The sequence below is a fragment of the Orycteropus afer genome, unplaced genomic scaffold (assembly GCF_000298275.1).
Source record: "Orycteropus afer afer isolate SDZICR_OR568_19922 unplaced genomic scaffold, OryAfe1.0 scaffold00066, whole genome shotgun sequence".
Classification (NCBI taxonomy): domain Eukaryota; kingdom Metazoa; phylum Chordata; class Mammalia; order Tubulidentata; family Orycteropodidae; genus Orycteropus; species Orycteropus afer.
The window spans coordinates 6,995,278-7,012,689 of NW_006921653.1; the positions used below are offsets into that span (position 1 = coordinate 6,995,278).

General features: G+C 36.7%; 1 protein-coding gene across 1 annotated transcript in view; it reads left to right on the plus strand.

Annotated features, from left to right (window-relative positions):
- Positions 1-17,412, plus strand: part of LOC103196469 (ceruloplasmin) — a 118,896-nt gene that overhangs the window by 69,227 nt on the left and 32,257 nt on the right. The window contains exons 10-14 of the mRNA XM_007940207.2: positions 7,221-7,371; positions 9,002-9,214; positions 10,358-10,565; positions 10,962-11,101; positions 15,624-15,763. Coding sequence (XP_007938398.2) covers positions 7,221-7,371; positions 9,002-9,214; positions 10,358-10,565; positions 10,962-11,101; positions 15,624-15,763 — 852 coding nt within the window. The remainder of the gene's footprint in view (positions 1-7,220; positions 7,372-9,001; positions 9,215-10,357; positions 10,566-10,961; positions 11,102-15,623; positions 15,764-17,412) is intronic.

Genomic DNA, 17,412 nt, shown 5'->3' on the forward strand with positions numbered 1-17,412 from the left:
TGGTAGCATAGTGCCTAAGGCACTTAACTGCTAACCAGAAAGCTGGCAGTTCAAACCCACCAGCCACTCCTCAGAAGGAAGATGGGGCAATCTATTTCCGTAGTGATACTGCCTCGGAAACCCAAGGAGGGGTCGCTATGAGTCGGGTCCGACTCGATGGCACATAACAACAACAACAATAGCTAGATTTAGAGATTTGATCAGATTCAGGTTAGTTTTTTTGTTTGTTTGTTTTTACAAGACTAGTTCATATGTGATGCTGAGTACTGCTAGCAGAGAGGGAGTACATAATATATAATTAATTGTCTCTCAATTAGGAATGTTATCAGCCATTGATGATCATTTCCTAGATTCATTAACTAAACAAACAAAAAAAAACCACCACTGCTATCCATTCAATTCTGACTCATAGCAACCCCCATGGGTTTCCAAAGTGCTAAATCTTTATGGAAGTAGATTGTCCCATCTTCTTCCATGGAGTGGCTGGTGGGTTTGAACTGCCAACATTCTGGTTAGCAGTCAAATGCCTTAGGCACTGCTTGGTACTTACTATTCTAATTCCATCATTTCTTCTTTGTTTATTAGCTGGTATGCTTCTGTAAAAAGAATCTTCCCTCAAGCAACTATTTGGTTACTCTGTGGTACACACTGATAAACACTTAATTCTTTCCCTTTATTTACAAGTTTGAAAATAATAGCTCTCCTCTACAATATTTCAGAGGTGCTCAATAATTTCTTTTCTTTTTAAGTACCATTGTGAACCCATGCATTTAAACATATTTAGTATATTTCAGTTCATTCTCATTGTCCTTATTGATGGTCAAAATATCATTTTTTTCCTTTTTTTTTTTTGCCATTGGGGGTACTTAGGTTGACTCATTTGATAAAATGATGTTTCCTTGTTTTCTGGTATGATCAGTTATTTCAGGTTTATCTTGCACATTTTCTAAACTAGACTTAGAATCAGCCATTTCTCTAAAAAATGAAGAGGGGTAAAAAAAAGCCTTGGTTATTTTTGCTTAGAAATTACATTCAGAAGCATAGTCTGGGCACTAGGGGTGCTGTTACTGGCTTGGTCCTTGTCTCTAGGCTTTTAAAGTGAGCAGAACTGGGGTAAAAAAGAAAATTACAGTGAAATTAACATGCATTAAAACTGAAACTTTCATTTAAATTCAGATCTACAGATTTTTCTTTGTTTGCTTAGGGTTTTTTTTTTTTTTTTTTTACTTAACCTTATTGATCTTGCAACCTTATCTCTCTTCAACTGCACTAAAATAAACTCATTTCTCAATGACATCAACAATCATTTGATTCATCCCACAATATACATACAACTCTCTCAGAATCAGAACACTACTACCCACAACATTATTACTGAAAAGCTTAAGATTTATTTGTGCCCCTTTTTTGTATCCCACCAGGGTCATTCAGTCAAATTACAAATATAAAGTCACTTGGAAAAGTTCCTCTCTTTTTTTTTCCTCAATAGTTTTGCCAAGTTTTACTTCTTTTTTTTTTTCTTTCTCTTTGGGGGAAGGGGCAGGGAGGTTGCTTTGAAAACTGTAATATTACTTTATAATTATGTAAAATATTCACCTGGTTCCAACAGCAAACCAAAAAAAAAAGAGAGATATTGAAAGAAATCTAGCTTCTATCCCCTCTCTCCTGCCTCCTCTTTACAGGTATGTGAGACAAACTCTCACCATCCTGTCTTCTAAGGAGCATTCTGGCCATACATCTTCCAAAACAGATTCCTTCATTCTGCTGTCAGTTATACATGATTCTTTTCCAATACCATAATTCAAAGGCATCAATTCTTCTTCAGTCTTCCTTATTCATTATCCAGCTTCCTCATTCACAGCCTCCAGCATCATGGGAACATGCAAGTCACTGCAATATGACAAACTGACAGAAAAGTGGCTGTGACTTCTGATTAGTTATTTAATATTTCTCATGTTCATCTAGGTCATCAGTAAAGACAGAATCTTCTCTATTTACTCAATGTGATGTTGGGGTGGTTTTTTTGGTTTTTTGTTTTGTTTTGTTTTTTTGCCAAAAGAAACAATGAAGTAAATATAGGTCAAAGCTGTAAACTATAATAGTTTAAGCCAAATTATCAATCCCTTTCTTCCTGTTTTTCCCCTTTTGTACCACATCTAGAAAATTTTATTCTATTCCAAGATACATATTGTCATCAGTACCTTAAAAGCAGCATCTGGAACTAATTTTGAATTTGGTGAGAATAAGAGCTCTAAATTTTTTGTTGTGGTTGTTTGTTTTTCCCTTAACAACTAGAAGATTATCTGAGCATTATATACTGACCATTCTACTCTTTACTTGCTGATTTGAATTGTCATCTTTATCACATTCTAAATTTTATATCTATTTGGATCATTTTTTCTAGGTTTTCTAGTCTACCATTTAACTGTCACAACAGCTGCTTTTATTATTATACATTCATACCTTTTTAATATATACTAGAACATATTTACCTCAAAAAAAAAAAAATTTACTGCCATTGAGTCAATTCCCACTCATAGTGACCCTCATGGCTTTCCAAGGCTGTAAATCTCAACAGAAGCTATTATCTCATTATTTATCAATTTTAAATTATCCTTAGGTACCTTCACATACATATTCTTCCAGATCAATTTTCAAATAATTTTGTCAACTTAAAAAGCTACCATAAGTATTTTGATTGTAATATAATTAAATGTATAATTTTAGCTGGAGAGAATTGATCATTTAACTATATTTTGCCTTATATTAAGAGAATCCTTTCATTTCAGTCATCTATTTAATAATTTTTTTTAATAAAATCTTGTATTTCTCTGTTTAATTTATTCCTTTTGTTCAGTTTGTTTTTTCTGTTAATTTTATACATTATATTTTCTAATTATTTATAATAATATATATTTTTAATTGCTTAGTATTTCTCTTGTAACTGAAAACCTCCATGTAATTTTTTAGTTCAAATTGTTTCTACCTGGTTCCTGTCAGTTCTGTATTACCCACAAATAATGTTAATTGTCCTGGCCTTGCCAGTATTTCAACTTTGTGCTTTTTTCTTGTCATAGAAATGGGCAGCATATGGATAATGTTAAGCAAAATTGGTAATAACCAATGTCCTTCTTTTGTGTATGGTCTTTTGTTTGTTTGTTTGTTTCTGTTTCATTTGTTTTTTATTATAATTTGGCTGAAACTTTAGTGAGCAAACTAGTTTTCCTTTCAACAATTCATACATACTTTGTTTTGTGGCATCGTTTGCAGTCCCACAATGTAGCAGCACTCTTTCCACTTCCTCCCTGTGGTTACCATTGTCCTTCATCTTTCTCTTCCTTTCCTACTTGCCTTCTGAGCTTTATCACTAGGCAAATGCTTCCATTTCTTTTTATCTGGGAAAATCTTAATGTCATCATTGTATTTAAGGGACAATTTTTCTGGATTTGCATTGATCTTAATGAAAATTACCTTATTATTTGACCATTAAGAATGATATTGGCTATTAGTTGATATTCTTTATTCTAGTTTACTGAGAATGTTTTAATATTTAAAAATTAATCACCTTATGAAAGCTAAAGACAAGATGCCAATGGCAAAATATTTAAGGGAAGAGTATGAGTGCTGGCCTGCAAGATGATGAGTTCTGGAGGAATGAACATAGCTAATGGGAAAATAATCTTCTGTGATGTGGTATACAATGACAATCTCTCAGTTTTCCTCATAAGCTCTAAAGCAAATGTAATTTTGTTAAAAAAAAAAAGTTTATATTCAGAATTTTTTTAAAAAGTTAATCACTTGAGCTACCTTAGCTAGGAATACAATCCATTGGTAAATAAGACAGATGATATTCTTACTCTAGCATAGGGTCTGTGTGTGCGTGTGTTAAGCAAACAAAATTGATGTCAAATAGATAACATCAGAAAGTTCAAGTGCTTCAAGGAAGAAAAAATAGCGAGATGTGATATTGTTGTTGTTGTTGTTATTTGCCGTCGAGTCGCCCCCGACTCAAAGCGACCCCTCCTTGGGTTTCCGAGTCAGTATCACTACGGAAGTAGGATTGCCCAACCTTCCTTCCGAGGAGTGGCTGGTGGGTTTGAACCGCCAGCCTTCTGGTTAGCAGGCAAGTGCCTTAGCCACTATGCTACCAGTGAACCGAAATCTAGTTCAAATAAGATAGAAGTAATATTTGAACCAAGTCTTACATTTCAGAAGGAGGCAAAGATCTGTGGGAAGATCAAAGACAGTAACATGTGCCAGAATGTCAAATTTCATAATATTCCTTTTCAGATTTCCTTAAGGTGATAATATATATTTTCTCCTCGGACCTATAAATGTGACCAACTATGTTAAGGATTTCCTAATGTTGAATCATCCTTCCACTTTTATGGAAAAACTTTACTTGAGTATGGTACTTTTTTCTTTAATGTGTTTTTTTAATTCAGTTTGACTGTTTTCTATTTAGAATCTTTCACTAAAATAAGTGAGATTAGTTTAGTTTTTTTGTTTGTTTTTCTTTTTCAGGTTTTAATATCATAATTAAGTTATCTTCATTAAATACGTTGGGAAGATTTCCATGTTTTTAACACTGTGGAAACAATGTTAAATAGCTGGGAACTATCAGCTCCTTAGAATTTGAAAGAATTTGCCTATAGAATTAATTTGACTTTGTGATTTTTTTTTTTTTTGAAAGAAGTAGCTGGTTTTTTTTTTGTTATTTATGCTTTTACTTTTTTATCATCATTTTTGTTTCACCCATGGTTAATGATCTATTCAGGTATCTCTTTCTGACTCAATTTTCTGACCCAATCTTCTGTAAAGATTTAAAGCCTTGGAAACCCAATGGGGGTCAATATGAGTTGGAAATGACTTGATGACAGTGAGTTTTTTTGGGTACTTACTGTCCATAACAGTCCTATGTTTTTTCTCCCCCCAATAAGGGGTTATATTCCTTTCTCATTTCTAATATAGTGTATTTTGGTTCTCTCTCTTTTTCATTAGACCTGTCATCTTTAGATTTAGCCATTTTGTAGTTTAATGTATTAAATTCTACCCTTGTCTTTATTAATTTCTTTCCTCTTTTTCATTTCATTTTTCTAAAATTTTTAGATATTTACATTTATTTTTTTCAAGTCTTGTTTAAAATAGATGATTTTAGGCTTCACACTTACATGCTTAGCTATATTCTGTACATTTGACTGTATTTTGATTGTAGTGTTCTCACTGATACTATCAAATAGTTAGTAATTCAGGTTTTTACCCCCTTTAAGAATTGTTTGGATCAAGAATAGTTGTCTTAGGCTGGGTTCTCTAGAGAAGTAAAATCAGTGAAGCTTATATATATCTAGAAAGAGAGATTTACCTCGAGGAAATGGTTCACATGGTTGTACAGGCTGGCAAATCCCAAGTTTATTGGTCAGGCATCAGGCTGGTGGCTTCTCCTGACTCACATAGCTACAAGGGCTGACAAACCCAAGATTGGTAGGCAATACAGTTGGCTGCTAACTGTGAAGTCCGACAAATCCAAGATTGGTAGGCAATACAGCAGGCTACTTGTTCAAGTCACATGGTGCAGATGCAGGATCCAGATTGAGCAAAAAGCCAGAAAGTTTTGCCAGATTGTCCATATATATTGGAAGCAGGCCACATGCCCTAAGGATACTCCCTTTCAACTGATTGGCAGCTCATAGCAGATCTCATCATGGGGAGGATTACATTATATCAGATCTCATCATGGGGAGTGACTACATCATAAATACCAAACCACTGAGAATCATGGCCTAGCCAAGTTGACACACAACATTGACCTTCAGAATTGTATTTTAAATTTTGCAAACTCTTTTGTCTTTTCATTAGTGATTTGTAGTTTTACAGTTTTGCAATCAAAGAATGTCCTATAAAATTTTGTTGACGTTTTCTCTGTAGGTCAGAATGTAAATGAGGATAACAGTCCCCTATTGGAATCTGACACATCTGAAAATATCTTTTTGTTGCTTTTGCCTAGTATAGATTTTTTTTTATCATAATCTTTTCCCCTCAAAATGTAGCTAATACTCCATTTTTCTCTGACATTTATTGTACTAGAAAAGTCTATCTGACTTTTTTTATTTTATGATAATATTTTTTTAAATAGATTATTGTGGAAATTTTTCCTATCTTTGAAATTTAAAATTTTACCAGAATTTGTTTAGGTATAATTTTCTATCACTAATTTTGCCTTGTTTTCAGGGAACTTTGGAATCTGAATATGCTAGTCTTTTTCCTTTATGATGGAAAGTATTATTTCTTAACATTGTATCACCCTCTTTCACAATTTTCCTCTTTCTAAAATTACTACTTTATGGGTGTTTTTCATCTTTGAATCTTTTCCTCTAATGGTTAGTAGTTTTCTTAAGTTCATCTTCCAATTCATTGATTTCATTTTCTACAGGATCTTTTCTTCAAATCTCTATCTTAGTTGGGTTTTTTAAAAATCTTTTCATCTTACACGTAAAAGACATGTAATAATCTTTTGCACCCTGTTGAGAATATAAGTTAAGGTATTTTTAAAATTTTTTCTGCTTTGAAGAAGTGACTCATTGAGGGGCTTGTCTGCTTTTATTCCTCAGATGGATGTCAATCACTGAATCATTTCATAAACAAGATAGCACTTCTGCTTCCTCATTTTTTTTTTCACCAAAGCAGTGAATGTGGAGTGTGGGGGTGGGGAGTGTGTTTGTCCAGATGGATGTAGATGGTGTGGATCCTTGTTCCAACTCACTGGGAAGGGAATTTCTTCACTTAGATGATTCCTCTGTCAATCTGCTTCCACCTGCTCAGGTTTACATGAATTCTTTGAATTTTCATGAATATGGATGGTGCCTTCACTGATTTCCAACACAGACGCATGTCCTCTCATCCTCCATGTTATCTTTTTTAATTTTTTTGGTGGTCATTTTAATTGGTATGCACAGGGAAAGCAGGCAGTTAGAGAGAGAAGAGTAAGAACATCTAGATTCAGAGAGGCACGAATTATCAGAGTGAATCAAAACTCCATTACACATACATTAATGAATATTGTCATAGTCAAAGGAATATTTCTGAGCTTGAGTTTACAAAGAGGAACTGAAACTTCTATTCTTATCTTTCCTTTAGTGTGTTTGTGTGCAAATAGTAATGTATACATGGAAGTCTTTCTACTTTACTTATTCTCATCCCGTTGTTCTTGTTTTGATTTACAGAAAGACGTAGACAAGGAGTTCTATTTGTTTCCCACAGTGTTTGATGAGAATGAAAGTTTGCTCCTGGATGATAATATTAGAATGTTTACAACTGCTCCTGATCAGGTGGATAAGGAAAATGCAGACTTTCAAGAATCTAATAAGATGCACTGTAAGTACTAAATCATCCACCAATCTGTCATAATCTTTCAGTACTGCATATGTGATGCTTTTATTAAACCCAAAAGCTCCTTGAAAAACTTTGTTCCTTAATTTCAATAAAAGATTAAATATGATACTGATCTAAGGGTAATATCACTGGTTATTTAGTGTATCGGTCAATTACTCATCATGTCAGTTGGGAATAATTAGACATACAAAATACGTTGATTAAGTAAGTCCTTTTCAATGTGTGGTCCCTGGGCCAGCAATATCAGCATCACTTAAAGATTTGTTGGAAATGCAAATTCCCATCCTGACCTATTAAATCAGAAACTGTGGTGGTGGGCCCCAAAAATGTGTATTTAACAAACCAAGTGATTCTGATGTATACACAACTTTAAGAAGTACTGGATTTGATTTTTTTCTTATCTGTGGCTCAGTAATGAAAGGCTCATTTTTATTATGCAATTTGTATAAAGATAAGTTCTCTGCTATCAACAAACTTCAATGAGTCTCACCCTTGACTACATACTAGAATCACCTGGCAGCTAAAAAATAATCATGTCCAGGACCACCAGACATTTTTATTTAACCGATGACTGGCATCAGATCTACTTTTCAGCCCCCAGTGTAATTCTAAAACATGGTCAAGGTTTAGAGATAGTAAATTAATTGTTCAAAAGACCCACATGACTTATAGACAATATGTGAAAATTAGTGTAGCTTATAGAAGAAAAAAAACGTAAAGTTGTCTTGCAAATTGGTGCTTTCTTTTTCTTTCTTTTTTTTAGCTGAATGGGTACTAATTACACAAACCACAATCTTTAAAATATTTGACTTGATTCTGTATTTTTGTATTTTAGAGGGTCAAGAATACTATCCAGTGGAAAAAGCAGTGAGATAAAACTTCCTGCGTATATTTTTCCCTGTAATTCAAAATGAACCAGAGAATTTTCCAGCTACGCATCTATGCAACAAACACATTCTTAGTCTATAGTACCCAGGAAAAGCTGTTATTAGTCATAGATTTGGTGCTCACCAAAATGACCAGTGGAAGACCTGAGAAGTGGCTCAACTCTCAATGCCATGGAGTCTATTTTGACCCATAGCTACTCCTCCTTGGGTATCCAAGGCAGCATCACTATAGAAGTAGATTGCCCAAACTTCCTTTTGAGGAGTGGGTAGCTGAGAAGAACCGAGTGAGATTTCTCGTGGCGTAATGCCTAAGGCATTTGATTGCTAACCAGAAGGTTGGCAGTTCAAATCCACCAGCCACTCTTCGGAAGGAAGACTGGGCAATCTACTTCCTTAAAGATTTACTGTCTCGGAAACCCAAATGGGGTTGCTATGAGTCAGAATTGACTCAATGGCAGTGAGTTTGGCTTTTTTTTTTTTTTTCAGGGACACTGGTGCAGAACTTCAAGAACCAGGCATTCAGCTCTGCTCCTTTCAGCCAGGGCTGCTCTGGAAGTGCTGACTACAGCAAGGAGCAGCAGACATTCTCAAACATAAAGGGGGGCAGACCCAAATAGGTCTTTTATAATTAAACACAAAGTTGGCTCTGGGAGGTCTGGGAGATTGTTTCATAATAAGACATAAAATAAACTGTATTCAAAATGTTATTTTTCCAACTTTTACAGCCATAAATGGATTCATGTATGGAAATCAGCCTGGTCTCAATATGTGCAAAGGAGATTCCATTGTTTGGTACTTATTCAGTGCTGGCAATGAGGCTGATGTACATGGGATATACTTTTCAGGAAATACCTATCTGTCAAGAGAAGAAAGGAGAGACACAGCCAACCTCTTCCCTCAAACAACTCTTACACTCTTCATGCAACCTGACACAGAAGGTGTATTTCTTTAAGACCAAGATAAGACTCTATTGGATGAATTGTATGGTTTGGGTTTTAAATCCTGTGGAGAACATATTGAGTAATAAGCTTATTTCTTCCCCAAGCCTCCTAAGTACCCTTCCCTCCCTTGAAGAGCACATCTGGCTCAGTTGTCTGCTGAAGTATATGACAGATAGATCCATTTCCTGTTTGTTGGGTTGGAGAGCTGAAGAAAGAAAGGAGTGTGGTGTTCCCCATTTCCACACAGTAGAGTTCTCAACACAATCCCCTATGAAATTATGGTCCTTTAAAATGTAGCAGGCAAATCAAACTAGAAGGAGAACGACTTCTATAAAGGCTCTGCATCTAAGCTTTTCCTCATTTCTCCATAGCTTAGATGTAGTGTAAATACTAACTGGTCTTACTGTTGCCTTGCTAGTTGCTTGCAATTGACTATCTTATATTAGACCTATAGCCACGCAACTTAAAAGACACCATAGGTCTGGCTCTAAATGAGTAAAACCAAAAGGAAGGAATTTCAACCAAAATGTGAAAGATATGGTAACTTGCTTCAGGCTTTGGTTCATTATGTACCACTAAAACTTAAGATGGGTCCTGTGTCCTGTTTTCCTTCATTCGTTCAAAAAATATAAATACAACAGTGAATGAAGGAGATGTGTCTGCTCTCATGGAACTGAAATTCTAAAACAGGAAGACAGACCAAAAATAAGTAAATTAATAATATGTGCAAAATGGCTGTAAATACTATGAAGAAATGTAAGACAGGGGAAGAGGATAGTGACTAAGAGGGGGTGGGGGTCAAGATTATCTGAGGAAGTGACAATTAAGGAGACACCTGAACGAAGTGAAGTTGTCAGCCATACGGGTATTTCAAGGAGAAGTGTTCCAGGCAGAGAAATCAACAAGTGGGAAGGCTTTGAGGCAGCACATACTTGACCTGTTCTAGCAACGGCAAAGAGGCTTATGTGGCTAGAACAAGAGTGAGTGTGCAGACTGGTAGACTATGTGATCGGAGGTATGAGAAGTCAGATGATCTAATGGAGGTGAGGCTAAGAACTCTGGTGTTGAGTCTGAGTGAGGTGTGGAACCATAGAGGGCAGTAAGCAAAGAAGTGACATGCTGTCTTCTTTGCCACTCCAGGGACCTTTGATATTGAGTGTCTCACAACCGACCACTACACAGGCGGCATGAAGCAAAAATATACTGTGAACCAATGCAGCCGGTCGTCAGAGGATTCAACCTACTACCTAGGAGAGAGGACCTACTACATCGCAGCAGTGGAGGTGGAATGGGATTATTCTCCACAAAGAGAATGGGAAAAGGAGCTGCATCATTTACAAGAACAAAAGTAATTCCCCAGGATCTGATTTCCAATTTGCTCAGCTGGAATTTTAAGTTTCCTTTTCAGAGATGTAAGATGTAGAGCAATAGATCATTGCATTTAACAGTAGCTGCAATTAAAAAAACTCATAGCGAGCCCTCGTTGGGTTTCTGAGGCGATATTACTACAGACGTAGATTGCCCAACCTTAAAGACTCGGATGGCTCCACTACTAGCTAGGTATCTTTCCACCACACTTAGTTTATAAAGTTTTATTCTTTCTTGCTGGGATGGGAAAGTGATGACTAAAAACTACCAAAGTTACTTCAGTAAAAGCTATATTTTTGTTCAAATTTTAAAGCTTAAAACTTTCATTTTCATTAAGACATGTACTAATCTTATCTTTTTTCTTTTTTTTTTAAAGTGTTTCAAATGCATTTTTAGATAAGGAAGATTTTTACATAGGCTCAAAGTACAAGAAAGTTGTGTACCGGCAGTACACTGATAACACATTCAGTGTTCCAGTGGCAAGAAAAGCGGAGGAAGAACACCTGGGAATTCTAGGTACATTAACAACTCCAATTCATAAGGTGTGGGTAAGGTGTGCAGTGACAGTCTTTGTCAATGGGCTTCACTTTCTCAGTTCATATATCAAAGCTATTTAATAAAAGGAGCTCTGGTGGCAGAGTGGATAAGGCACCTGGCTGCTAACTGGAAGGTCAGCGGTTCAAACCCACCAGCTGTTCTGTGGAAAGAAGATGGGATGGTCTACTTCCGTAAAGATTTACAGCCTCAGAAACCCAATGGGGGTCACTATGAGTCAGAATCAACTTGATGGCAGTGAGTTTGGTTTTTTTTTGGGGGTGGGGAAGTATTTAATAAAAATAAAAGTATACAAGACAAGAAGTAAATATGCTTTATTTAAATATATTCTTTTGGCATAATAAATATTATTCATTTTAGTCAGAAACAATGTGTTATCCCACATACTGATAAAATTTTACATATTTGATCTTTATCAAATTGACATCTATGTTTTTGATGAAATTCCTAGAAATTACTTTCTAATGAAGTTCTTAACTAATTCTCCCCCATTATTCGCAGCCAAAAAGCTAAATAATCATAGCTATTTGTTTACTTTTTAAGTTAAGATGTAAGTATGATTAATTACAGAACAAATATGCATATAAGAAATAAAAAAACAAAAAAAAATGTTAGTGGGCACAAGGCAGGTGAAAAGCCACCTTAGATTTTTCAAGGATCACTTTAAGACAGAATGTCAAAAAATTCAACAAACACTGTCCTTGGGAATTTTCTGGAATATCATCAACTGCAAAGAACATAACCTACCCCCACCCCTGAACCCCTTGATTTTCATACTCCAAGACCCTAACTCCATGGGCCTTAGTTATCCTGGACTCCAGGTTCCAAGGCAGGGGGGGTACTGCCATAGTTTCTGGATCACTACCAGGTAGGACCACCTATAGTTTGTTGTACCATGGTAGCTTGTATGTTACTATGATGCTGGAAGCTATGTCACCAGTATTTCAGATACCAGCAGGCCACCAAATGGCAGACAGGTTTCAGTAGAGCTTCCAGACTAAGACAGACTAAGAAGAAAAATGTGGCCAGGTTCACTTCTGGGGAAAAAAAAAAAAAAAAAAAATTGGCCACTGAAAACTATGGATAGGGAAACATTGCCTGATATAGTGCAGGAAGATGAGCTGCTCCTCAAGTTGGAAGGTACTCAAAATATGACTAGGGAAGAGCTGCCTCCTCAAAGTAGAGATGACCTTAATGATGTGGCTGGAGTAGAGCTTTCAGGACCTTCATTTGGTGATGTGGCATGACTCAAAATGAGAAAAAACAGCTGCAAATAATCATTGGAACATGGAATGCATGGAGTATGAATCCAGGAAAATTGGAAGTTGTCAAAAATAAAATGGTATACATAAAGATCTATACCCTAGACATTAGTGAACTGAAAAGGACTGGTACTGGCCATTTTGAATCAGACAATCATATGGTCTACTACACTAGCAATGACAAATTAAAGATAAATGGCATCACATTCATCATTAAAAAAAAAAAAAAATTCAAAATCTCTCCTGAAGTACAATACTGTCACTGATAAGATAATATCCATATGACTACAAGAAAGACCAGTTAATATGACTATTTTTCAAATTTACACACCAAATTCTAAAGCCAAAAATGAAGAAATTAAAGATTTTTACCAATCTCAACAGTCTGAAATTGACCAAATATGCAACCAAGATGTACTGATAATTACTGGTGATTGGGATGTGAAATTTGGAAATAGAGAAGAAGCATCAGTAGTTGGAAAATATGCCCTTGGTGATAGAAATGACACTGGAGATGCCATGATAGACTTTTGCATGAGCAGTGACTCATTCATTGCAAATACCTTTTTTAAACAATATAAATGGTGACTCTACATGTGGATCTCATCAGATGAGATACACAGGAATCAAATTGACTACTTCTGTGAAAAGAGGTGATGGAAAAGCTCAATATCATCAGTCAGAACAAGGTCAGGGTCTGACTGTGGATCACACCATCACTGTTCATGTGCAAGTTCAAGTTGAAGTTGAAGAAAATTAAAACAAGTCTGTGAGAGCCAAAATACCACCTTTACTTTATCCCACCAGAATTTAGAGACCATCTGAAGAGTAGATTTGATGCATTGCACAGCAGTGGCCGAAGACCAGATGAGTTGTGGGATGCCATCAAGAACATTACACATGAAGAAAGCAAAGGTCATTAAAAAGCCAGGAAAGGAAGAAAAGTCCAAAATGGATGTCAGAAAAGACTGAAACTTGCTCTTGAAAGGAGAATAGCTAAAGCAAATGGAAGAAATGATGAAGTAGAATATCTGAACAAAGATTCCAAAGTGCATCTCAAGAGGACAAAGTAAAGTATTACAATGAAATATGCAAAGACCTGGAGTTAGAAAACCAAAGGGGAAGAACACTCGACATATCTTAAGCTGAAAGAACTGAGAAAAAACTCAAGCCTCAAGTTTTAATACTGAAGGACTAGTATGGCAATATACTTAACAATCCAGGAAGCATCAAAAGAAGATGGAAGGGATACACAGTCACTGTACCAAATAGAATTGGTTGATATTCAGCCACTTCAGGAGGGAGCATATAATCAAGAACCAGAGGTACTGAAGGAAGATATCCTAGGTGTACTGATAGAACTGGCAAAAAATAAGCCTCCAGGAATTGATAGAATAGCCACTGAGATGTGTAAACAAATGGGTGCAGTGCTAGAAGTGCTCAATTTTTTATGCCAAGAAATTTGGAAGACAACTACCTAGCCAACTGATCCATATTTGTGCCCATTCCAAAAGACAGGTGATCCAATAGAATCAACAGAATTCAGAAATTATCAAACTATATCATTAATAACACATGCAAGTAAAATTTTGCTGAAAATAATTCAAAAATGGTTGCAGCAGTATATTCATAGGGAGCTTTCAGAAATTCCAGACAGATTCAGAAGATGGGGTGGACCGAAGACTATAAATGCTAATGTCATCTGGCTCAAAGCAAAGAATACCAGAAAGATGTTTACTTGTATTTTATTGACTATGCAAAGGTATTCGACTGTGTGGATCATAACAAATTATGGATAACACTGAGAAGGATGGGAATTCCAGCACACTTCAGTTGTGCTTATGAGGAACCTGTACACAGACCAGGAGGCAATCATTCTAACAGAACAAGGGGATATTGCATGGTTTAAAATCAGGAAAATGTGTGTCAGGATTGTATATTTTCACCATACTTGTTCAATCTGTATGCTGAGCAAAAAATCAAAGAAGCCGGATTACATAAAAAAAGAATGAACATGGCATCAAGATCAGAAGACTCATTAACAATCTGCGGTGACACAACCTTGCTTGCTGAAAATGAACAAGACTTCAAGCACTTATTGATGAAGATCAGAGAGTACAGTATGGATCACACAGCAACATAAAGAAAACAAAAATCCTCACAACTGGACCAGTAAGCAACATCTTGATAAATACCCAATGACTGACGTTGTCAAGGGTTTCATTTTACTTGCCCATGGAAGCAGCAGTTAAGAAATCAAATGACATATTGCACTGGGCAAATCTGCTGCAAAAGACCTCTTTATAGCACTTTGAAGACTAAGGTGCACCTTACCCAAGCTATGGTGTTTTCAGTAACTTCATATGCATGTGAGAGCTGGTCAGTAAGGAAGACCACAGAAGAAGTGATCCTTTTGAATTGTAGAGCTGGTGAAGAATATTGACCGTACATACCACGGACTGCTAGAAGAATGAACAAATCTGTCTTCTAGGAAGTACTGCCAGAATGTTCTTTGGAAGTAAGAAGGGCCAGACTTCGTCTCTCATACTTTGGTCATGTTGTCAGAAGGGACCACTCCCTACAGAAGGATATCATGCTGGATAAAATAGAGGGTCAGAGAAAAAGGGGAAGACCCTTGACAAGATGGATTGACACAGTGACTGGAACAATGGGCTCAAGAATAGCAAAGATTGTGAGGATGGTACAGGACTGGGCAGTGTTTCATTCTGTTGTACATGGGTCACTGTGAGTCAAAACTGACTCAGCAGCACCTAACAACAACCAGGTAGGAGACAAGCTGTGATTGGCTGGCAGGGAGAAATGGGTGGGGTAGCTCACACTTTCAAATATGGAGTGTCCTAAATATGGAAACCCAAAGCTCTCAGAAATGAGAGGAAGTGCTACAAATGATTGTTGGCTGTGGTAGGTCCACAGCCAATTCACCGTTTTAGATCTTGACCCTGAAGGGGACTTTCTGACCAAAACTTTCACTACAGCTCTTGATAAGAGATACACCTATGGTCTCCATCTTTAGAGGCAGCCACTTAAAGCATTTATATTCTAAATCCTCAGGGATCAGGTAAAAATTTAAGAAGCATGGAAAGGACCAGAGACACCAGCTTTCATGCTAAGAAAGTCGGCAGATCTCTGCTTTTATTGTTGAGTTAAAACTTTCAATCTGACAAGATAATCAAGATGCTCTTCCTTTTCACTCCCACCAGGTCCACAACTTCATGCAGATGTAAAAGACATAGTGAAAATTATCTTTAAAAACATGGCCACAAGGCCATACTCAATACATGCCCATGGAGTGAAGACAGACAGTTCCACAGTTACTCCAACATTACCAGGTACAGATTGGGTGAAGGGTGCATTTTAATAGATTTTAAAGCCTTCCAAAAATGACTGTTATCATCAAGGTGTCCTTTTCAAATGAATCTGTCTTAAGGAAGTAAAGAGGGAGGTGGTTGCAAAGAAGAGATACAGGGAGATATGTCTATGTGTATGCAGGCCCACATACACATGCATGTACCACACAATCTACAGGAGAGCTGTGAAGAAAATGTCTAAAGGGGATGGAGATCTACAAACACTCCAGGATGAATCAGCTGGGAGATGTTCTTTCAAACCTCAGCTAGAACACAGCTCCACATTTACCACACTGCATTGTGGCTGAATGTTTCCTTACCTGCCTCCTGCAGATGCTAAGGGCTAGAAGCTACACTTTGAACTTGAAATCTTCAGTATTTAGTCCAGTATCAGGAATGTACTAGGAGCTAAAAAAAAAAAAAAAGTACTTAATTAACTGATTAAAAGCTATGATAGATTATACACAAAGGTGTATATTTTCCTTAATGAAATGCTTTATTTTTTCCCTATTAGTTGTAAAGTTGGCTTCTAGGCAAGCACCATTTCTCCACAGTAACTTAGAAACTGCCATTTATATCAAGTGAGAAAAAATAAATTATTTTACAGATTTGCTCCAGTCAATTGAGGGAAATAGAAATTGGCCTCATGGCAGTTTCTCTCATGACCCTCACATTCTTGTGAGAAATATTATCTATAAATAAATACACAATGCCAAGTAAAATGCCAATGTAAAAAATAAAAATGCTATTAAAAAGGTAACGATCGGGGAAGAACATTCCAGGCCTGGTGATGCGAGTGTGCTTGTTGTGCCTGAGGCATGGCAAGGAGGCCTATAGCTAGATCAGCATAAACAAGGGTCAGAATGTTAGGAGATGAGATCTGAGGGAGGGCATGGGGTAGCAGGAGTAGGACCTCAGAGGTCATAGTTAGAATTCTAGATTTATTTTCCATGAAAGAGTTTTGAGATGGAGAATGGTGATCTGATGAAGTTTTTAAAGGACTGTTTTGGCTGATCTGTGGATAAGTGACATAAAGAATAGATCAGTGTGATGGTTATGGTTATGTGTCACCTTGGCTAAGCATGATTCTCAGTGGTTTAGTAGATATTATGTAATCATCCTCCATGTTGTGATCTGATGTGAGCAGTTGAAAGGGGAGTTCCTTTGGGGTGTGACCTGCATCCAATATATGTCCTGGCAAAGAACACACATTCTCAATCCTGCATCTGACTTGTCATCCTCTGATCTCTGCTTCTTGGGACATGAGCCAGCAAGCAGCTTGTCATCTGACCTGCTGATTTTACATTTGTCAGTCCCTGCAACCACATGAGTTGGGAGAAGCCTTCAGCCTCCAGCCTATCCACAGATTTGGGGATTTGCCATCCTCCACAACTGTATGAGCCATTTCCTTGTAGTGTGTGTGTGTGTGTGTGTGTGTGTGTGTGTGTGTATAGCTTTGGTGGTGCAGTGCCTAAGGCATTTGACTGCTAACCACAAGCAAGCTGACAGTTCAAACCCACCAGCCACTCCTCGGAAGAAAGGTTGGGCAATCTACTTCCATAAAAATTTACCACCTCAGAAACTCAATGAGGGTCACTAAGAGTCAGAAATGACTCAATGGCCGTGAGGTTTTTTTTTTTTT